The sequence below is a fragment of the Corvus brachyrhynchos genome, unplaced genomic scaffold (assembly GCF_000691975.1).
Source record: "Corvus brachyrhynchos isolate BGI_N302 unplaced genomic scaffold, ASM69197v1 scaffold97, whole genome shotgun sequence".
Lineage (NCBI taxonomy): Eukaryota > Metazoa > Chordata > Aves > Passeriformes > Corvidae > Corvus > Corvus brachyrhynchos.
The window spans coordinates 3950869-3974575 of record NW_008239758.1 but is presented as its reverse complement, the minus strand read 5'-3'; the positions used below and the strand labels follow the sequence as shown (position 1 = coordinate 3974575).

General features: G+C 37.3%; 1 protein-coding gene across 2 annotated transcripts in view; it reads right to left on the bottom strand.

The window, feature by feature from the left end:
- The window catches only part of EFL1 (elongation factor like GTPase 1), a 64815-nt gene that overhangs the window by 7349 nt on the left and 33759 nt on the right, over positions 1–23707 (bottom strand). Inside the window, exons 15-18 of one of the 2 annotated variants that reach the window (XM_008640065.2) lie at positions 13186–13317; positions 10590–10737; positions 6273–7276; positions 3564–3748 (exon numbers count right to left, since the gene is read on the bottom strand). In XM_008640065.2, the coding sequence (XP_008638287.1) occupies positions 3564–3748; positions 6273–7276; positions 10590–10737; positions 13186–13317 (1469 nt within the window). The remainder of the gene's footprint in view (positions 1–3563; positions 3749–6272; positions 7277–10589; positions 10738–13185; positions 13318–23707) is intronic. The other variant, XM_017742681.1, reaches the window with a different exon arrangement.

Genomic DNA, 23707 nt, shown 5'->3' with positions numbered 1-23707 from the left:
TGCCACATGCATTATTTCTTTACGTACAACACAGATTTCCCAAATGGGATGAACGTTCCATTATTCTAAGGATTGTGCAATCACAAATACCTTCTTGTTCAAAACCCCTATGATTAAGATAAAATAACATGACTGAGTAAAAGATCTAACTGCAAAGAATGGAGAACAAAGGAAAGAGGCTCAAACAAAAGCATACATTAGCTGAAGGTGTATTATTAATTGAAAGTTTAAAAACATACAACTAGTTCATAATTATCCCAAAGTTAAGTACTTTAAACTAACGATTTAATAAGAAAGATTTCAGTATAATCTAAGAAATTACTGCCAAGTAAGCCCAACACACATAACCTTTGCCTACCTTTTAAAATTAGTTTATTTAGCTGGGACTAAACTGAAAGCTCCCACTAATGGTTACTTGGTGCTGTCCTTCACAGGCAGGAATAAATTGCACAAGCATGCCAGAAGAAATTAATAAAAAAGGAGTATCTGACAAGACAGACCTCAATATACATATTGCTCTATCCCTTGGGGTTGGAGCAATCTGAACTACACAAAATACATTCATTAACCGAATAGGGGAAAAAAAAGCAATATCATTTCCACAGAGACCAAAATGGCTTCATTTAAATGTGGGCTCTATCATTGACCTTCCTGTGTTTAGAGTCTACAAATCATGGTAATGAAATATAATGAAAGAGTGAACTCAAACCTCAATTGTTTAAACATGCCCTATGCATGTGATTTCCATGAGACTAAGCGTTTTTAAGTTTAAAAATCCCCCAAAGTTTCTATTTCACTTTGTGTAAAATGGGGTTAACAACACATTAGAAGGAATCTGTGTAGACAAATGCAAGTCCCAGGTACTCAGCTAATGAGCAGAGCACACTGAGAAAACACCAGCAGCACAGAGTTCATTCAGAACACCATGGAAAGGTTTGGAGAGTGTGCAATTAAAGCAGCAGCCACACACTCGGTAGCACAGGAAATGCAGAACAAAACCAAGTAGCTACTGCACTTTCTTCCACTTTTTAACACTAAGGAAAAAATAGTTTAAGATTACACAAAGTTCACATCCTATTACCCTACACAATGATGCATTAAATAATAGGGATTCAAATAAAATGCTGGTGTTTTATCATGTAGGTACATACACCATAATTCATCAGTAAAGTGACAATGTCAAAGTCATGCCCATCACCTGATGCAACTCTGTGCAGAATTCAAAGAGAACAAACAGGAGCTGAGACACAAACCATTTCTCATGGCTTCTCTGTCATACTAACACTAGAGATTCTGAAAATTGTATTTATTTAGCAATTCTGTTGATGGTGTGAGAGTAACATGCACTCCTTCTGCCATCACTGCACAGAGATAACATTACTAGTAGCTTAGAAAAGGCTTATTTTATCACAAAAATATGTGGCATGGCTTTCATGGAGACAAACAAACCCAACCCTCCCCCAGTGACAGATTCCCCAGGTGGAAAGGTGACTGGCTTACACAGTAATTTTTCCTACTACCAATACATCTAACATACAAGCTGCAATTATAATCTCTCCCGGGGGTCAATTTTACAAAATCCTGCCAATTGTTCAAATCTCCCTGTCCTATGCATGTCTATAATTATGTGTGAACATTTTCTTATGTGAAATTTGTAACATCTGAGAGCGAACGTACATGCCAAGGGTTGGGAACAGAAGGGGAAGCTTGAGAGCCACAGGGTTCACATTTTTGCTTAGTGCTGGAGCACAGGAGCTACAAATCCTAAAGAAACTGGCACAAAAAGATGGTTAGCTGGAATTGATGTCATATTCCTTTAGAGCACTGATGTCAGAGGCCGTTCAGACAAAAGACCAGTTAAGCCACAAAACCTCACCAGCTGCACTTCAGAGGAGAACGACCAAAACTGTCAAGGTTTCTGTACACAGTACTGCCAGCACCCAGTGGTTTGAGGTTCCTGATCTGTAACTGGCTCTAACCAGGATCCCCATACTCAAAAGATGCAGTTTATCAATTTTTCTGTGTGTACACCATCTGTAGAAGGTTGTCCTTTTTTTTTTTTTTTTTGCTATTGCATTTGTGGTTCTGCGTGAAGTTGGACTTAGTTACAAGAGATGAAATGAGTCAATATTGAGGGAGGAGAGCTAAGTCCTTGGTGCCTGCACTTACTAACACCAGTAAGGTCCCACTGCCAAGCAAGACATAATGTACTTTTCCAAGTGCACTGTTTCAAGTACTATGTCAAATACTCTTCCCAACCCTTTTGTTAGCACGTGGCCAGTCTGCAGATGTCCTCTTTTTCCATTACCATCCACATAAAATTCCTGAGGCAGTTACCACAATTACTAACAAAGAAATAATGTTAGTGGAGTATTTTACAGATACTACCTAGGAGGACAACTTAGCTGTGGATGAAGAATCCACACCATGTGAAAAAACAGCACATACTTCAGAGAAACAGTGGCAAGCAGTCCATAGCTGGCAACTGCAGGGAGTGTGACTGACCTCAAAAATCTACAGTTGGTTGTTCTCAGAGACTTGACATTTGAGGTGACAAAATAAATCAGAAGATCAGTCAAACAAACAAACATTTTTTCATCCATTTACAGAGTTTCTATTGTTTTTTAACACCAAATAAAGGAACACCTGACCAAAACAAACAAACAAACAAACACCCCCAACCGAACCCAGAAAAACCTAGATTTTGAAGTTATTTTAAAAATTTAAGGTGAAATATTTATACCCACTGACTTTTGCCCTTGAAGCCATTTTTAGCTTTTTCAAGGGAGTCTTCTGAGGAGCCCAACAATGCAGGTGTGTTTGTCTTGAACAAGGAGCTCTGATTTACAGCCTCTTCTTTTTCTCCCTGAAGATCTACTCTCCACATCATAGGAACAAACTACACTGCGCTCTCAGCTGATAACACTCCTTTTATCAGCTTTCCCACTTGCTATCTCCTTTACACCTTCACATTCAACTCTTCATTCTTTAAGTGACAAAAATGATCAAAGGGAATGATTTTGAGGACACCTCTGCTTACTATCAACAGACTTAATTTTGAAAGAAGGAAATCTATTCCATTTGCCTTTTAAGCATGAAAATCTATGTTGGCTTGGAATATGGGAGGACAAGTGCCTGCTAGACCTTAAGAGGTTAACTTTCATGTGCATTAGATTTACTGATACATTTATTTTCTGTTAGTGGTAGGTTGGGGCTGTTTTGTGGTTTTGGTTTTTTTCCCATTCTCCAAACAAGTTTACCAGAGAACTCACCAAAAAGGGAATATAAATTCAGGAAAACACATTTATAAAGAATCAGCTTCATTTATGAAAGATTTACTTTCTGTTGAAATAAAAAAGCATCCCATCTAAACAAAATATAAACACATTTCTGAACAGTGTATCTACAGTAAGAAATAATATAAGGCTACTTTTTTCCTCACTTCAAAAAGGAATTAATCAAATGTCTTGACCAAAACTTAACCTTTTTTGCTTATTATTCCAGTCTGCCACATCTACAGGAAATAGATCACCAAAACAGATGGAGTGAATGGATATTTTTACCTCCCAGTGGCTGAACACCAGCTGTGGACTGGCCAGGCCACTGGTTCTCTTCCTGATTTCATCAGCAAAGCCAAAGCTTTCTGCTACTGGCAGGACTGCCTTAATAATAAACACGTCCGTCCCCTCTTTCATCTCCTCTTGTAGCACTCTGCCTTCCCTTTTGGACAGCACAGCATACACACGACCTGCAGAGACACAGTTCTGATCAGCTTACCAACATATCCATATCCTGCATCACAAAGAGAAACACACCAATATTTGTGCAGGAAGTTTCAGCTTGAAGTAAGACACGTAATTTTTGGCTAAAGTTCTTTGTTGTAAGCCAATCAATTAAGTGGACACAGTAAATTCAAGCAAAGAACACATTCTGCCATACAATGTGCAGAACCATCTGAGTAACATTTAATACATTACTAGAGCTGTATGAATCCATCTAGGTCCATTTCACACAATCACATGACTGCATATACTCTTTAAAAAAGGCACTTTGGCAGAGTATGTGCCTAGCTTGCTTTTTTTCTTACAACCAAATATTTGAGAATCATTACTAAGAAATATTGTTGTGTTTTAGGAATTGTATCCTAGCTACTGTTAAAAATTTGCTTGGATCACCATATCCCTACATGGTACTTGTCCCAGATAGTCCAGTGCTATTCTAATCACAAAAAACTAGTTTATCTGAAATACTACATATTTGTCATGTTTAATGAGTTCAATTGGTTTGTTAATAAATTCAGTCTTAAGTCAGTCATGGATAATTTCAATTTTCTTTTCCAAGTTAGTATTCAATCTATTGAAATACAGAGTATATGTCATGAAAGTAGCTGTGAAAATGACTATGTTTGACTTTAGAGTATGTTTTTAGAAGTATTTTACAGACAAAAACGAAAAAATATATTTGTGTTGATCAAGATAATAAACACACAAGAAAACTTGTACACTTAAAAACACTGTGTTCCACTCTCTTTGTTCCTCTCCTCTGCCTCAGTTCAGTTTATTTTCATTGTCAGAAAAGTCTCATGGACAAAGCTTTATATTCTGAGAACACAGATGACCTCACTTTCCCAGAAGCTAACATCTTAGAAACAAGCAGATCAATATGGAGATATGTTAAACTTCACAGGGTATCAATGTATGCCCTGAATGCCAAAGGAATGAATAAAGATATAAAAGCCAGTGGTTTGACACATGTCAACTGCTAAGCCTGACTGGATAGAAGGCCTGCTTTTCACTTCTCCTAATGAGGATGCAATTTATTAGCTTAAGTTTCCACAATAAAAATTAAACCCACGAATTTGTAATGAACTAACTGCGTGTCCATGGCTATTACAACACAATTCACATTCATCAGACTGGACTAATTTGCTTGCATGTCTGAGTCCTACATTACACTCATTAAATATATATATATACACATTAGAAAGCCATGTTTCCATTTGGGTTTATGGCACAATTAATGAGCCAATGCATGTTCATTACTTCACTGTAAACAATCATGCTTTTTGGGTAGTATTTTGAAAAACAGCAATTTATACAGTGTTTTTGAGGTTTAAAAAATGGTATCTTGCTTATAGCTTGATGAAGAGACTCAGAAGTACTGTGTCAATGTGCTTCTGGAACAGCAACATGGAACAGTACAAAGTCCAGTTTTGACAGCTATTAGTAATCCTGCACATCAGAAAAGAGTTTGAAATGCCAAAGTTCCATGTCAGAGTAGGTGATGTTGAGGGTAATGTGCCAATAAGCTTATGGCAGCACACCCTTAACCAGGCCTACTACAGGGTACCTCCAGCAAAGAACAGGATCATGCATCTGCACAAAACAGTTGCTCACTCAAAGGCATTTTCTTTTCATTACACACAAATGTAATTTTTGGTCTTTGGACTGCTATCATTATGTTTGTGTGTACAGCAGCTGAGATTTTTTTACAGCAACCAAATAATTATTGTACGTGGGATATACTGTAATTTTTGTCATGGATAGTGCAGTCAAAGTAAAACTGATGATAGTTTAAATGCACTGGAAGTTAGTTTTAAAGAAAATCTTGGTGCATTGGATCAGATTCAGCATGCAAGCAACTTCCATGGAAAACTCCAAGAACAAACACAGTGAAGTGGTGTCATAAGTAGGTCATAAAAACAAGTTTAAGTAGGTGTAAGTGGTAAGGTAATACAAATGACACCATTTGGCATGCACTGGGTTGAGCCAACTTGCATACCAGAAAGATACAGATGCTACTTAAAAACACAAAATTACCAATTGGATTGCAACAATAATTTAATTTTCCTTTTCCTGATTTCTGTACTATTGTACTAAAATACCTTGATACGGCATTTGCTAAGATCCTGCACGCCCTTTACAAACAGGACAGGTTTCCCATCTCTTCATGGAACTAGGGCTTAATTATGAGGCACAGTATTGATATTCATGGTTACTGAAGCTGGTCTTACAAAAACTTCCTCAGAAGGCAACATTTTGTATCTCGCACTTCAAAAAGGTGTAGCATTGCTATTTATGCCTATGGCTCAGATAAGCAAGAAGAATGCGAAATTCTCCTTCAGAACAGTATAAATCCTACTGGAGAACTATGTAAGACTCCTGACAAAACCTTTAATGAACTTACACCTTCTGATCCAGTCTCATTTATAAAACCTCATCTAGGAAATCAGAAAGGAAATTCTTGGCAAAGGTTTATTGTCCCGGTCTTACCTAAAACTTCTGCAGTAGCCATGATTTCACACGTGTACATTGCTGCCATGAGTCTCTGTGGTTTTGCTTGCAAAGCATAACGACAGGCTTCCTTCATGGTGGCAATCAGCTGGCCCGAGAAAGGGCCGTAACAATCTGGAAGTAATAATTCTCCTTTGTGTTTACTCATTTTCTCAGGTGAGTCTGTACCACTTTGGTTCTTGTCCTGGTGTTCATCTGCACTGGGACCTTCGTCAGTGCAACTGCTTGCTGGAGTATTATCTTCATTTTGCTCATGTTCTGTGGTATCAATTTCCCCTGAATCCTGACTGCTATTTGACAGTGCATCTCCAGCTTTATTTATTTCCCATTTTTCCACTGTGAAACAAACACCCATGAGAGGCTCTTCACACATGGGACCTGAAAGTGTAGCCAGCTGAAATCCACTCACTATGCTGTTGTCAAAGTCTCTGTATTTACCTACTTCTTTCACAGAGTTCCCAAGGCACTGCCACACAGACCTCTTATAACTCCCGAAATTATGTAATAAAATATTAGGCCCACATTTCCGTGGTCCAAATGACCAGATCTGATCAACAGCATTTCTCCACTTCCTCCCCTGAAGACTTTTCTCCAACTTCTGTTTGAATTCTTTGATTCTATCAAGAGTCTTCTGATTTATCTCATGTGTTTTTTTATCTTCATTCAGAGATGTGTTGAGTTGCTCCATAGTTCGAATTAAGTCACAGTTTTCTTCAAGAAGTCGAGTGACCTCCTCAGGAAGTGGCATTGCTCTTACACTGAGAGTAGCTTGTTTATTTGGAGTATTAATTGTAACAAGACCATCTGAATCAACCTGAATTCCTTCAGGAATTTTATTTGGGTCCTCTTTTGTTTGGTGTATGACAGCAACTTTCTGCTGTTTTCCTATTTCTTCATTCACCATATCGACTTTGGGAGGTCTTGTTATCGTCTCTCGGAAGGGTATAATAGGAGCAGATACACTGATCTGCACCTTTGCAAACCTGCAAAATAATGTTTAAGAATTAGTTTAAGAATCTTGAAACTAGTTTTAAACTTGGGGGTGGGAGGTAGGGCAACGGCCTTAACGTGGAACAGATGTTCACGAACAAATCTGACTGCAACACAGATTACTAAGTAATGCATTTCAAATTCAAATTTTATGTACTTCAAAAAAGAAGCACTGCCTTTTATGTCTTCAGAAATATTTGGAAAGGAACTCAAGAAAATAAAAGCAAAAGCACTGCTATGCCTCTGCACAAATCACTGGTTCACCCACATCTTGGGAACTATGTGCTGCTGTGCTCTGCTCTCAAACGAAACGGAACTAGAAAAAAACTGAGAGCAAAGATGATCGAAGGAACACAAGCACAAGAAGCCTTCAGATGTTCCAAGGGTGCAACAGAGATCTACAAAATCAAGTGGGGCATGCAAAAGGCTGACCAGGATTAACCAACAACCAAACCACAAAGGGCCCTGGACTGAAAATGAAGGAGGCCTGGGAAAGCACCACAGTTACTCCAGTTTTACTCTTCCTGTTCCTGTTGTTGGCCACACTGCTCAGACATGGTACTGAGATGGACACTTGGTGTGAGCCAGCACATCTGCTCACAGAGGGAGATGCCCTGAGAAGATGAAGCACTGGGAAAGCTGAACAGAGCTTTGTCCTTTTGGGCTGATAACCACTATCATAAAAGCTTCATGCTAGAAAGTGATGCTTTAAAGTCAGGTGAAACATTTTAGGTATGTCAAGTGTTGTGAATGATGGCAAGAAAAAAGGAAGAATTATTCATTATCTGACAGGTTCAAGGATCACAGCTGTGTATTCTTCTTAACCACCCACGAGTTCTGAGCAGGTTCACTCAACAACTACAGAAGGACTAACCAATATTTCCTATGTTCTGGTAAATTTTGGCAGTGATAAAAAAAGTTGAGGAAGAAAAGCAAGTACAATTGTAAGCTGTATTTCCATGGGAATCAAACCCAGGAGAGATTTATCCTTTTTGCAGTTCTTTCAAGGATTTGCATTATACCAAACAAAACCCACAACTCCCCCCCCAACGCCACCATTACCTTAATTCTTTTTGTTTCTCATTCTGAGAAGGGTAACTTAATCCCTTCACAGTTAGTATTTGAAATGTTCCTGGGACAGAAATTTCTAAAAATTTCTATTGTACAACACAGAAAATAAAATGTTCAAAGCTACAAGGTCTAATTTCTTACTCCAGTCAAAAAGAACTAATTGGGAAGAAAAAATATAAATTTGGTGAAATCAGGCAGAACATCCATATTGAATCATTTAGATGAACACAGATGACTGATCTTTTAGTTGTTTCCATGTTTCTCCACATCTTTGACAATAAGTATCACTTGAATATAATTTTTTAAATACACAGTGGGAAAGCTAAAATTAAGTATGTGCCTTCGAAAAAGTCTGATTAAAATCTTGACAATGCAATGTAGTTTGAATACAGCAGAACCTCCTCAGTTGCTGTAACCAGTCCAAAAACATCAATCTGCAAAACCCAGTTAGTTGATGCAACTGTGGTAGATGCCAACACCAGCATCCTGCCCCACTACCTCAAGTGTGACTCAACTGTCTTGAATAACCTTTCCCAATATTTTTGGGGAAAAACTTCTGGGTCACATTTTAAGGTTATTACATGCTGTCTTGATCCCTAGTTCACAATTTACTATTCCAAATTATATGCACTTAAAAGTTTAACATTTACAGGGAAACACAGGGAGCTAATGAAAACTAACATTCCAGAGCACAACTTTTCCTCTTCACACTTTAATAGGTAACTAGTGCCAGTTTACCACTGTCAGAATTTACACAGAATCCATGAGGAATGGAGCAAGACAGGAATCCCATTCTGGACTCTTTCTTCTACAAAATGGGGAGAAAAGGAAAGGACAATTCTTGTCCCACGAGCTGGTGTGTGAGGGATGGCAACTAAAATATGCCAAATCCTGAGAGATCTAGAAGGAGAGTGAGCTCCTTAGTGAACACATCTGCTCCCAACTCCTTTTGGGAGCTGGCACCCAACTGAGAAACCATGAACCACAATCAAGCAGGACAATGGTGGCAGCCCTGTTTGTCTGTGTCTCCAGGTGTTTCTTGTTTCTGCTCAGGATGCCACGAGCACAGAGTGGTTTTGTGCTTTGGTAGTTTGGAACACTGACATCATTTTCTCCAGGAATACAAGCAAGGGATACAAAATAGTCACTTTTGACAGACCATCATTCTCTTAACAAAAAGCCAAATTAGATGACAACTCATAAAAAAACCCAAAATTATGCACACAAAAGGAAAGGTTTGGCATGTAAATGCATATAAATGTATGTATGTAAGTCCTACTAGCTGCTCACTATAATCCTATTTTCCTGTCATGGAATATTATTTGGACCATTGCCAATAATAGAGACATTTATACAACCCTGCTATGCAAACGGCAGCTAAAGACAGGCACAACCAGTTTTGCTTAAACACATTACTTTTGAGCAAAATGTATCAATAAATATTACTATGTTTTTAGAAGCAGTAAAAAGATGTTGCATTAAGTTGTAATGAGGATAACCATTAAAACATACATCCAGTTTTATAAGTGATCCAGTCTAATTTTCATAGGAAATTACTGTTCTCTGATATTAACTGAAATGAGTATGGGTACAGTAAGACAAACATTCAACCATTCATCAGGTTTGCTCTTTGGTTTAGAAAGAAAATGACTGTAAATGGATGTGGCAGAAGTACCAGAAAGGTTTTAGTAAATGAAGTTACAGGAAGGGATTGTTTCAGACATCTGTTCTTCTACCATTTGAAGAAACTTTAGAAGATACTAAATATATGCATGTGTGCTTGCAAAAAGTACTGCTCATGAATGAGAACAGATTAACCTTTGAAAAAAATAATCAATGAGAAAGGGCACAGGATAGTGTGTGCACATACAGTTTTGGTCTTGGTGCTTTAGAATTTTTCAGAGTTCATTTATCAGACATGATTCCCCTCAGTTTTTATTTTGTACAAATGCCACATTACATTCTTAACTGGACTCCTGAATCTACTGTAATTTCTAATTTCTAGAAAGTGCCCCAAGTGTGTGTTAGATGTTTAGAAGTGACAAGTTAGTGGCTTCTGCCCCACTGCAGATAATTTTATAGCTACAAAGAGGTACATTTATGACCCAATGATAAAAACTGTTTGTGGATAAAGCTCTGTTTTACCAGAATATAAATCAAAGATACCCATCTGACAGAGAAATACAGCAGACACCTACTGAACTAAAAATATTTCTTCCTCCTTGCCCCTCTAACCTTTCTTTCAGGTCATCCAAGCAACGCTGAAGATGAACTTCTCCTGCTGTCACCAGCACATGTTCTCCTGTCTCCTGGATTAAAACTTGCACACATGGATCAGCTTGGTTTAAAAGCTTCATCCCTCTGACCAGCTGAGGCATATCACCTGGCAAAAGAGGGTATTATTAACAAAGGAATACTGGAAAAGAAATACTCAAAATAGGGTAGACTTAAACTGAGAAATAGTAACACTTATTTTTATGGAAGCCTATACAAGAATAGGTATTTTAGGAATAAAAAAAACTTTCAGTGGGCAATTTTCTGCTTATGAGTCACGCAGAGCAGCGTGGGGGTTAAGAGCAGCAACTGAAAACGTAAGCTGTACTCAGAATTTGTCACCAACAATTTATGTACTGATGACAAAATTCACATCATACAATTATAACCACGGTACACACCACACTTGAATGGACTGCACATTTTTTGTTTACACAGCTTTACAACAGGTTTAGTAGAACAAGTCAGCTATTGACTATGACTATGCTATGTTGCTTCCTATACTCAATTAACTTCAGATACAGCTCATGAACAGCTCACAATCAATAAAACCCCTGAATTTTATCGAAATGAAGTGATTAAAAGAATTCAGGACTTCACTCCTCATTTTCACAGGTTATCAAATTATAACCTTTCTTATCTATTACAACTTTTGTAAGTCATCTTTCAAATAATTGCGTCTTTCAAATAATTGCATTTCCTTGCATTCTTTAAAAACTAAGTGTAACAACATCTAAATTGCTAATGCTTAAAATGCTCCAAATACATAAATAATAACATTAACGTTACTAAAATAAAAGTAAAAAGTATTCCATAAGGATTACTTAGAAGGTATAACAGCAAGTAAAGCACAGGAAGGATTTTAAAGTAGCTGGAAGCCACTAGAAAGCTTTAAAGCAATTAAAATCTGAAAAGGGGGAAAATCAGGAATGTGAGAGCTTTTCAGTGAAACAAATCACAGCTGTCCCTAAAATGAAGGTGTTTGAAAAGAGCTGTCTTAAAGTTAATGGAGAATGAACAAGCACAGCTGAGTCAAATTTGGCTAGATTACATCAAAGCTATGCATAAACACCTCATGTCAGCAGCCTTCCATAATGAACACAATTTAAAGAAATTAATTATGAATTCTTTTTTTTATTTTACATACGCACTAGAGAATACCCCAGGGCTTTCCAGGAATGTATATTCATATTCAGAAGGAAGAGTGATATTAAACTTGTCATTCACTTGGAGACTATTAAAAGAAATATGATATTGCTTATTTACTGCTGAGCTTGTAAGGGTGTAATAGAAAAGTACCCTTGGAAAAATGCAGTGTTAGTTCACGTGGCCAACACAGTTGAACAGAGAATTTCAACTCTGTCTCTGCATTTAAGCTCACAGAGTGATGAGTACTTTTTTTTTTTTCTTTTAGAGCTTATGGTAACCATACAGGAAGATTTTGACAGGAGTGTGAAGACATGCAGTAATTTTATAAAATGTACATAGGGAAATAATTTCTATTTATATGAGTCATTTTTCCACATAAGCAGATGCAGCTTTGAAGCAGGTCTGATGTGGCAGTCCAATGCACACATGTGACAATGTGTGAGGGCCACCTCAAGACTACAACACAGCTCTCTGGGCAACTGCAATGGCCACATTTTGCTTGTCTTCCACTTATTGCAAGCTACAGTGGATTTTCAGGAAAACTTCTGCAAGTATAACCTTCAGGCTTCTGTCCCCCGAACAAATTTAGTTCAGATCATAAACTCAGAAGTTAGCAAAAAGGACAAACTAAGTAGTGGTACAAGAATGAGCCAGCTTCATTTCTTAAGGAACAAAAATTACCCCAAAATTGGTCAGTAGTTCTAGAATTACATTTCTTTTAACATTTTGAACTTAATATTACACTCAGCAGAACCAGTAATTTCCAATACTTTCAAAACTGCTTTAACAAATGTAGGATGTACAATGTATGATTATCTGTTACTCAAGCACATGAAACAAATAGCTGCCAAGCTGTCCAACAGCTCTCTAAAAAACCATGTAATCTTAGTGTTAAGAGTATTTTGCAACTGAACATAAAGCCAGTTATTTTGGTTCTACCAACACTACAACAACAAATGGAAACTGGGCTGAAATTCAAACAAAGCCAGAGATATCCCACTCTCAGGTCTGAAAGGAGTGGGGTGGGGGCATCAAGGAGAAGCAGTACTGCAAATCTGCACCACAAGCTTAATGACACACACACAAGAATGGCAGCAGACGTGGAGAACCCAGAGATCTGCTCACCTTCACAGTGAAGGAACACTGAACTGTTAGCACCATGTAGTGTCTGACTTGTGGAACAGCTGTCACAAAAGGGCACAGCAAGTTCTCCTGTGTCTCCTCAGCTACTGAGACACGAGCAAGGCAGCTGCAACAACTCACATGCAGCCCTCCAGGCAACGTATACATTTATTTTATATTGGGCAAGTCTCTGATCCAGTGGCTAAAACATGATTCCTGAGGGCTGGAAGCTGCCCTGCTGCCACACTGAGGTGGTGTTACCATCCCTTTCCTCCTTCAAGCTTACTTGGATGTTTCGGTTCGACAGCTACTCGCACAATCGGGGTGGCTTCGAAGTTGAGAGGTGTAAATGGTGGACAAGCAGGTGATGTTGACAGTGTTGCAGACTTCAGCACAAAATCTTGCAGGCCTCCTATTCCTAATAGAAATTGGAAAAAAAAAAAAAGGCAAAACAACAACAAAAAAATCACCAACTGTCATATTAAATGAGAATAAAAACATGATCATCGAGTCAAAAAAAGGTGAAATCATTCTCGTTACAAAAGTAAGATTCAAAAATTCCTCACTGTTCATATAAAATATCTGTTAAGATACTTGTGCATAAACTGGGTTCTTAAGTCTCTGGTGTGACATTTGATATTTAGTCTCACAGTTCCCACTGCATTCCCTCAGTATTTTAAAAGGCATGTTTATAGCTCTGAAGAACAGAAAGGACATGAGGACTTTTTTCCCTTCTAATATGTCCAAGCCTTTGTACAGCTCAGACTTAATTCTGGTGGTTTAAATTTAGAAAAATTTGTACTGCAAGAGGCCTGCAATGGTTATCTAGTCCAACCTCCAGGCCAAAGCAAGGCAAACTTCACAGTTAGATCAAGTTGCTCAGGACCTTATCCACTCAAGGTTTAAAAACTTTTCACAATGGAGACTGAACATCCTCTGTTGGCAACCTCCTCCAGTGCTTCATTATTATTATTGTTAAGAATGCTCTTTTTTTTTCTTCCCACCCCCTCATGCCCATTTGGGATTCAATTTTTTCCCAACTTGATTCTTGTAAAAATGAATTCATCCTGTTGTAAGCTATTAATCCTCATTCTACATCGTTTATAATGCTGACAAGTTGACGAAAAGTGAACTTAAATTGTAGTGATAAGAAAAAAAATATAGAAAAAAATATTACCTATAAATCTGCAAAATAGCTGCTGTTAATGCATACTAAGTTTTGGCTGGCTGGCACATTTAAGAGGATTTGAAATTATTGCCTCCAAATTCCCAACCAACTGCACATCATTCATAATTTAGTCAAAGCTATTAAAACATGACTAGAAGTGTTTGAATAATAAAGACAACAAATAAAGTTGATATCAATTTATACAATGGCTTTTCCTGATGCTCCTTCAATCATAAGCAGTGAGCGTTGCAGCTCTAATGGAGTATTAATTAAATCAGCATGTGACTTCTAATACCATGAGAAAACTGAAACCTTCAGCTCATAATCTATACCTGCTTAAAAATTAAATTCACATGGTAGACTGCAGTATATTCATGCTCCTTCCTCCTCATTCTCTCCTACATGCCCAAGCAGTTCTTCACCCCAACTCCCCATTATCACCCTAATACTTTTCCAGTTTTTTTTTCTGGCTTAGCTTTCTTCATTTGAGGCCAGAAACAAAGAGGGTCAGCTTCCACCCTATGAGATCATGCAGGAGTTTGAGTTCTGGAGAGCCAGTCTGCTGCAGAGTTTCATCTGCAGAATCAGGCTGTTTCTCCAGCTCTGGATGCCTGGCCAGCAGGATAATCCAAAACCCAGAATGTCATTATATAAGAAAACCTGCCTCAAAATAACTGGAAGCAGAACAACATTCAATGGCTTTAAATGCAGGGTTGCAGATGCTACAAAGAAAATAAATCTGTATAAACTCTGTGTTGCACCTGACCTATGACCAGCATGTATTTCCTCTTTTTCACTTATTCAACATGTGGTTTGAATGAAAAACAAATGCTAGCTCATCATCACCACCAGGGACTGAGAAAAGGGATGGGTCCATTTTATTCTGATCTTCTCCAGCTGGTAAAATGAAAATGATTTAGAATGGGAGGTGAACAGCTTCTTTGCACAGTGTAATGTGAACCAGAGAAATAGAGTTACCAAATCTTACTTCAGATAGACTCACTCTTTTCTTAACACGTTCCTGTACTCGTACTGTCATACAGAAAAATTGAAGCTTTTGCTCTTTTGTTTCACATTTGAAGGTAAAACTACATGAAATGTAAGTGTCTGGCACCAATAATACACTAAAAATAAAAATCTCTGCCAGTTTTCATGAAAATCTGTTAGGCTTACAACCTGAGTGCTTTAATTGCTGAAGTGTGTGAGCTAGCACAGAGCTGTGTCCAGCCATGTTGAATCTATTTAATTTACAAATTCTTAGTAACAAATGTTGGAAAAAATCCATAAATGTTCTTGGACACGCTTTTTGCATAATATGTTTACTAAGTAACTGCTAATGTGTTTTCTGAATAATATTAGAGGAAGATGTAACACAACTAATTCCAAAATACCACATGACAATGGAAGAATTCTACTAATTATGATGATACATAAATCTTAAACTTAGTTTTTGTCCAGCCCACTGAAAGCTGCACATACTACTTGAGATCAAAGATCTCAAATGTTTCTCAATATGTTACTTGAAAGGTCTTAGAAAAGTCACTCCAAATTAAAGCCTTAATAAAAGGCTGATAATGGTAAGAAAGACCTTCAGAGGCTGGTGGTTTGTGCTTTTAAAAGCAGACTAAATAATGGGTCAGGGAGAATTATTACACAGGTGGTGAAATATGAGATTTACAAAGGTTCTTCTTTTGTTGAGTCCCTTCTCTGACTGGCCCTAGAAGATAAGAATACTAAATCAAGTGTATACCAACCTGTACCATCAGATATTAACATGTGATAGAAGCTAAATGGTAAGAAGAGATAAGAACATCATGGCTGAAATTTTCAGAAGGAGTAGGAGTTTTAAGACAAGTCTCAATTTACTTTTCACTTCTATGTCTTGCTGGTAACCACTACACCTTACACAGTAATTTTGCTGCCTTTAAAGATGAAGTATGCTTTTCCAGCTCAATTCAGCTATAAAGATCTGAACACATAACAGATCAACTTCAAGGTATATGTAATTAGTTTCTTTTGATGTAGAAAGATTTAGGTATTTAATGTTCTTTCAAGTTGCAAAAAAAATGAAGCAGACACCACCATCATGCTAAAGTTTTTCAATCAGATAAGGGAATAATTTAGTTTGCAGTGTGAAAAATCAAACAAAGAAGAATGAAAGCTGTTTAAATTTTAACTTCTGCCACACTGTTACTAGCCTCAGCACATTAGTTCAGTCGATCTTTATCTTCTCTCACTGATGATATCACCACTTAAGAATCCAGGGCTGCTTTGGAATGGAGACATGTCAAGCTTTGGACTAACACAGTAAGGAACTAAGTAAAGCAGAAAGCTAATGTTAATCTGCCCAGCAAGACTCTGTCTCCACTGAAATCTATCATTTCTTATCAATGATACCTCTTTAGAAAGATTAAGACCTTATGATATGTAAAGCCTACCCGGTTTAAATGCTCCATGCACTTCAGTATGTATCAGTGCAGACAGACCATTCATGTGAATTATGTAGGTGTGATGCAAACTTTTGTAAATCTACCCAGCCTGAAATCTCAAAGTGAGCATGTGCCTTTTGTTTCAGCGGGACTGTACAAACACAGTGACACCTCCATAATTTTCTTTGACCTGTAATACAAATGCTTCTATAACTCCCTGTCAGAGACATTTTAAAATAAATATCTTTAAAAGGTGATTTTAAAAATATGTATGAGAAAAATTCACAAATCCACGTTAAAAGTATGATTGGCTCTAGATGTTTCCAGTTTATTCTTAAAGTAAATAGGCTAAAGGCCGACTAAAACAAACAGAAGAACAAATGCTATTTGCCAAATAATATTAAAATAATAAAATTTAAGGAAAATGCCTTCATATCAATCATCATTCTTCCTCAAATCTATGCAAATAATTCTTCTCTTCCCAATATCTAGCATAAGACTACAAAAGATTATACCATTTGCAGACTGTTAGCTGTTAAGGTGACTAATACTGGTTCACTGTAGCCAGATCAACTTCAAGCATCAACCTCCAGCCTTCCATTACTGTGCCTAACTAAAAAAAAAAAAAAAAAAAAAAAAAAGGAGGGATTTTGTAGGGGGAAAAGTGGCCTTTGGTAGGATTAAACTCAGTTACAATAGTATGCTTTTCATATTTGAGGGATCTTAAAAGGTTTTACTAATCACCAGGATTAAATGATGGTAACTGTAGGGACAAGTAGCTCCTATGGTTTAAGAACACCTTGTATTACATGTTTATCACCTCAGATTTTAAGCATGTTTCTCTTGTGTCTCATGGGCACTGCAGAGAGACATCTGAGGGCAGAACCTGACCTTTCTATATTAGAAACTATTTCTAGAAGGGAAGGGAATGTAAGTCAAGACACAGACCACATTCTAGTTGAGATTTCATCAACTTTTTCCGTAATACACACCACATGTTAGCACAGATTGCTGGTGAGCCTCCTCATCTCTAATTGTGCACTTCCCCCTCAATTCTTACTTGCTTCTGAGGCAAGGGAAATTGCTTGTATGTGTGTTGTAAGGTATGTCCATGGTTTCAGCTGCTCTCAGTGCTTTCCAACCATTTTACAGAAAAGTTAATTGAACTTTTTCTTTTTCCTTTTTCCCAATGTGATTTTTCTTTTGAGCTGGCCTCTAAAAATCACCAGTATCCAACAGACTGTAGAACTATTTGACCCAGTTTCCACCCAGGTTTCAAAAACACAAGTTCTACCTGAATATGTACAAGAGATTAACACGAATTCAGTTTCTCTATACAAAGGTGTTCAGTTGTAATTTTATTGTAAAATGTTACTTTTAGGTTCACAGCAGTTGGAGGGGAAATTGGACCTAACTTTCTGATCAGATGAGAGCAAACTCAGCCATATTATCAATAATGCTACAACAAGACTCCCCAAGGGGCACAACTGTGGTAAGACACTGAATGCAATAAGCAGCTTTTGACACAAGAAGCAACTCAGTGCTTTACTACTGAATCTTTGAGTAGGTAAAGATGAAAAAGTGCTGGAGCACCCCACTGAGTTATTTCAGGAAAAAAACAGCAGTTCAAAGAACAAAGCTGTCTGCTTTCAGAGCTGCAAGGAGAGCAAGAACACGGTCTAAGAGCGTCTTCCACCAAAACATCCTATTACTAGATTATAGTTTCTAGAAGGATTGCACACACATATAATGAGTAAACAAGCATCATTTATCTTCTGCTGAGTGCCTTCGGGAAAAAATACCATATATTTCATTAGGCCCTTAGACTGCATGATAACACACATTGCCTATGTGTTGACTGAGCTGACAGTTCTAATTATCAACATTCCTATACTTTCTCAGACCAGACTACAATCAATTTCAAGGAAACTAAAAAAAAATCATTTTACATTAAACAGTAACATCTTTAAAATGTTACAGTGAATGGCTTGAGATCTACCTGCACTCAGTCTGTGTGAAAAAGCTGACATCGAAGCTGAGCCAGAAATTTGCTTGCTAAAATACAAATTTACGTTAAAGTAAATGGAATTAAACCAAAGTCAGTTAACATTCCAAATCTGGCTTCTGGATTTACAAACTGTTGTAGTCAAGATGAAATATTGATTTCCTTAAGCTGCTTAATGAGACTAATAACTACAGAAGATGAAAGTATTACAAATAATCATGTTTTTCTTACGCTACACAATCATTTCATTTATCATGCCATACTAATTTTTGGAGCTCAAGACTAAAGAAAACAATCCTGATTTTTCAACATCTATGTTTAAGTGTCATTTTAGCATAGAAACCTAGGAATTTCATATTTAAATTTGTAACAGGCCCCCGTCCATCTTTATGTATTATGAAATCAATGCACTTGTAGCTCCACAGGAAAAAAAAAAAAAAAAAGAAAAGAAATCTTTACTCCAATTAAAGCTACTTTAATCTTTTAACTGTAAAGCATTCTTGATAAAGGGACTGAACAGCACCTTTTGTGGTTTTATAAAATGGTTCATAGCTGTCCTCAGCAGTATACATGCAATATATTTTGCCTGAGCCCACACATTAAAATTCCTTTCCACACACCAGCTCAACTTGACATCACTTGAAAGCAGCAATACTGAGCAACAGTAAAAATGTGGACAGATCTTCCTACAGTGTGACCACACTGGCACTCACTTCAGTTATAGCTCTATGTCAAATTAATGCTTCCATTACTGCATGCGGAAAGCATTTAGCACCATACAAAACTCTCCAAGGGTTTCTGAAACACAAACCAAATTTTAGATTTATAATTACTTTAAATAAATTATTTTAATTTGACCTGACAGCAACACATCTGAATTTACTTAATTTTTTTTAAAAATTACTACCAGAACTTCAGCACCAGTTCAGAAAGGTTGTTGTCCCAAACAAAAGGAATTTAGGAATAGTTGTTTCAACATATTTACTTTGATAATCTACAAGTCTTTTGAAATGCTGAGTTGTTGTTCTTGAGGGTTTTTACTTAGTAGTAGTAAACGTGCTTTTATAAACAAACTAACAAAATTGCATATTGCACTGGAAAACAGATCAGCTGAATTCTTATGGAGCATCCTATGCAAGGAAGACAATTTGCCCAGAAATCCTCTGAGGAAAAGGGAAGTCTTCTAGACAGCAGGGGTTTAACTATGCTCTCTGAAGACTCAATACATCTCTTTGTGAAGATGAGAAATGTTTCAGGTGTAGCTGTAGAGGCCTCCCTGCACTGTTCACACATGCTAGCCCATCTACTGCTGGTTCCTACTGGTAAAATGAGAAAACAATTAAACCACAAAAAAACCCAAAACCCCCCAAAAACCCCCAATAACAACAACAAAACAAAACCCCCCTCCATCAACAAAATTCAAGAAAACATTGCAGTGTTTGGTAAAATACTTTAGACTTAGGCTTGATATGAATACCTAAGTTTGCAAAAGGAACATATACCAAAAGATCTAAATTTCTTCCCTCAAGGTAGCAGAAGAAAAAGACAAATCTCCAGCAGTCATCTGGCAAAGACACATCTGATGTTGCTATTTTGGATTTTAAAAAGGAGAGAAAGTTATTTAAAACCAACTTCTCTGGCTAGTTACATTAGAAAAAAGTAGAGCAATTCTTATTCTACACTTTTGCAGGACCACCATCAAAACATCAGCTGTGCACACACACTCAGTTCTGGAAATCTATTAAAATAGGACTGCACGTTACAGGATCATGAATAGATGAGGTATCAGAAGTATTAATCAAAACAATCACTTCTCACTTTATTTCCATGTTTTTTTAAAATATTTCACCTACATTGAAAGGTACAGATGTTCAGAAGGCAGAGGAGGGGGAGGCAGCAGCCCGAGGCTGAGAAGGGAAGCATGGAATCAGTTGTGCTCTATCAGATTGAGCATGAAAACTGTTTAACATTAAAAGAAAGGAGATGGAGGCAAAGCCTTTCTACTTGAACATGTAGCAAAGTTCAATATTTATTTCTAAGTAGACAATAGAAGGCATAAACCCTCATAGAATATTTTAGTATTTTTATGAGAGTACTGGAGGCAAGATGCAAATGAGCAAAGATCTAAAGTTCACTCGGGTTTTCAGCACCACAGAACACTTAATTCTTCTAATTTCTTGACCACATGCTTCCCACAACAGATCAAAACTACTAATCTCAGCTAATAGATCAATAACATCAAATGATTTCTTCATACATCAGACTAGTTATAGCATAGCCTAAAAACCAGCCAAAGAGAAAATGCCATTTTAGGCTTTATTCAGTTTTAGTAATGTCTCCTGAAAATGGGCAGACTTCACATACATACTGTTTTCTTAAACTGAAGATTGTAAAATATAACTAACATCTGTTACTTCCCAGAATCAGTCATAAGTGGTGTTAAAATTAATGAGGCCTTCAGGCTCCGATCTTGCAAAGAATTAATTCTAATCTGCAGAAGTCTTGGAGGTTTTGTCATGTTTGCCTAGAAAAAGCCACATGAACACATTCCTACAAATTCTGCATTACACACCCCAGGTACATGGGGAATTTTAGAATCTGCCACTAGAAGTGTCAATTACAAAAGACAGTGGCAGTTAGTTTAAAAGCTCATTAAATTTTGTCCATCCACGTGCTGATTTATGTTTAACTGTAGAATCCCAATATACTTGATTTATATTTCATTACTTAAAAAAAGAACATAAGGCCTTTATCATTCAATACATCAGGTAAATGCAAATACAGACTAATCAGTTATGAGGGTGTTTCAGACATCACAGGCAGAAGCAGCACACTGATTACCAAATGTGTACAACATCCTGTGGGAAATGCCTGAGCCATTGACCATTTATCCTGTGAACTTGTAAGACATGCAAGTAACTAATTAAAATTCAATTTTCCAAGACCTGACCCAATGCCTAATTCTCTCTTTTAAAGGCAACCTCCCCACCCCCCAACACATCTGTCTATAAGTGATTTATGCTGGCTGATTTTGCTGCCTTGGGAAATATGGCTTAGAGTCTTCCAAAGCACCATGAATAATGGACCCCTTCAGTCTGCATTATGCAGAAATTGATGTTTATTTTAAATACAATAATTTTCAAGAGGCATAAAGAAGAATATAAAATTTCACTTCAAGCTAAAAGAAACCTTTAAGTAGCTCATTTGCAGTTACACAAGCAATAATATTTTGGGAAATAATTAATCAGAAGGATTCTAACCAAATAAAGCACCTTTCAAATGTCTCAGATTAGGACTATTTGACATAATGGGTGTAAAACAGATGGCATGAGAGGGAACAGGGATGTCTTAAATACACTTGTTATACCAGCAGCCTAGGAAGTTACTGATAATGAGTTATTTATCACATGCTCCACTTTAATAGCTAAATTAATTAAAAAATAAACAGAAAATGCACTCAAAAAAAAAAAAATGAAAGAAGTTGCTGCAACATGAAAACCTATTACAGGGCCATTAATACTGACCTCAGATTGAAAAGAATTCTTATTTTTTCACAGAATTATATTTAAATAATGGATTTTAAAAATCAGCTTCAGTTAAGTAATTCTGCCAGTCTGCCTCTGTGTAAATTAAGCATACCAAAATCAAGTATATTTAAAACATAAAAAACCCGTAAAAGTTAGGAATGCTATTTATCCTCCTTATCCCCCCAAACTATTTTCCCCAAAGGAAAGAAGACTGTAATTTTCACCCTAATTTCTGATTACTTCAGTTAATGTATCATCGAGAGTTATTACTGTAATTTGCAGTCTGCATAATTTTGACTTCCTAAAATATTGCAACATATTAACTTCCATTAGCTCTAGGACAAGAAAAAAAATGGGAAAAAAATACACAGATCATTCCTAAGGTAAAAGAATTCTTAAGACTAGTACAAAGGACCACATAATTAAACTGGGCTTTAAAACATTCCTCTATTTCAAAATAAAGAAATTAAATAGAACCAATCATGATTTTTAATGTGTTGTTGCAAAAAAAAAAAAAAAAACCCAAAAGCCAACAAAACAACTAATAAGATTTAATTTTATTGACCTCACATGAGTCTATATGCATTGAGAACATCCCCAACACCGCTCTCTTCATTTGCTGCAAACAAGCATGAGCCTCACACTGACAGAAGATACCAGGGAGGGAGCTTGGAGCTTTAACACCTCCACATCTGGAAAACCCTTAGTGTTTTAATTCCCTTTTCTACAGGAATAACCATAGTCAGTGTCTACTTCATCTGCATTAGAGGATAAAAGCAAAAGAGACCCCACCCCAAAAGGGAGTCTGAGAACACCATCTCAAATACAGCTGGGCTGATCTACAGCCAGCTGCCCCCCAAAAGAACAAGCTTGTCCCCACTTCTGGCCCCCCAGCACCAGCATTTGTCAGACTCTGGGTGAGACAATTCAGGATGCTAAATAAACAGTGTAAAACTAATCTAACAAAAACCAATTTTTCCTCTCACCCAATTTTCACTCCCTCTATCAACGCATTAAGAGGCTCCTGCTGACGTTTTGTCCAAGAACAGGCAATTCACCATATTAATCCTAGTGAAACCTCAGTGGCGTGATGACACCAACCAGAAGACCAGGTTTAACAACCAGCATCTCCTAAAACTAGTTAAGAGACCTTTTCCCCCTTTCCCATCCATGTAGAGGGGGCAGCTAACACCTCTAGGTTGTGAAAAAAGTTAATTGGTCTCCATGCCCCACCTCTGTTGCCCTCCCAAAGGAGGCCAGGCTGGCTGACATTGTGCTGCCTAAGCAGCAGAGCCCACAGATGAGGTATCGAGTGTCACCCACAGGCAACAGCAGTGGCTCGGCTGCTGCTCCAAGACAAAGCAAAACCTTAAAACACACACACAAAAAAAAAAAAAGCCAGCTGCTTTTCTGAGCAGAAGTAACGTGGCCATTTGCCACTGCTCTAAACGTCTGCATCAGCTTTAAACGCTTTGGAAGAGTTCCAGACAGATAAACCTTTTTTACTAAAAATGAGAGGCATTTCTGCTAAAAATGCCTGAGCACTGAAATGACTCTTTTTGGTCAAGAGGCAAGGCTTTCAATACAGTATGTCATACTTCCTGATGGGATTGCGGACACAAAAGAATCTGGTAAAAATGGAGTATGTTTTTAGTCCCTTTTCCAAAGTAAACGCAACT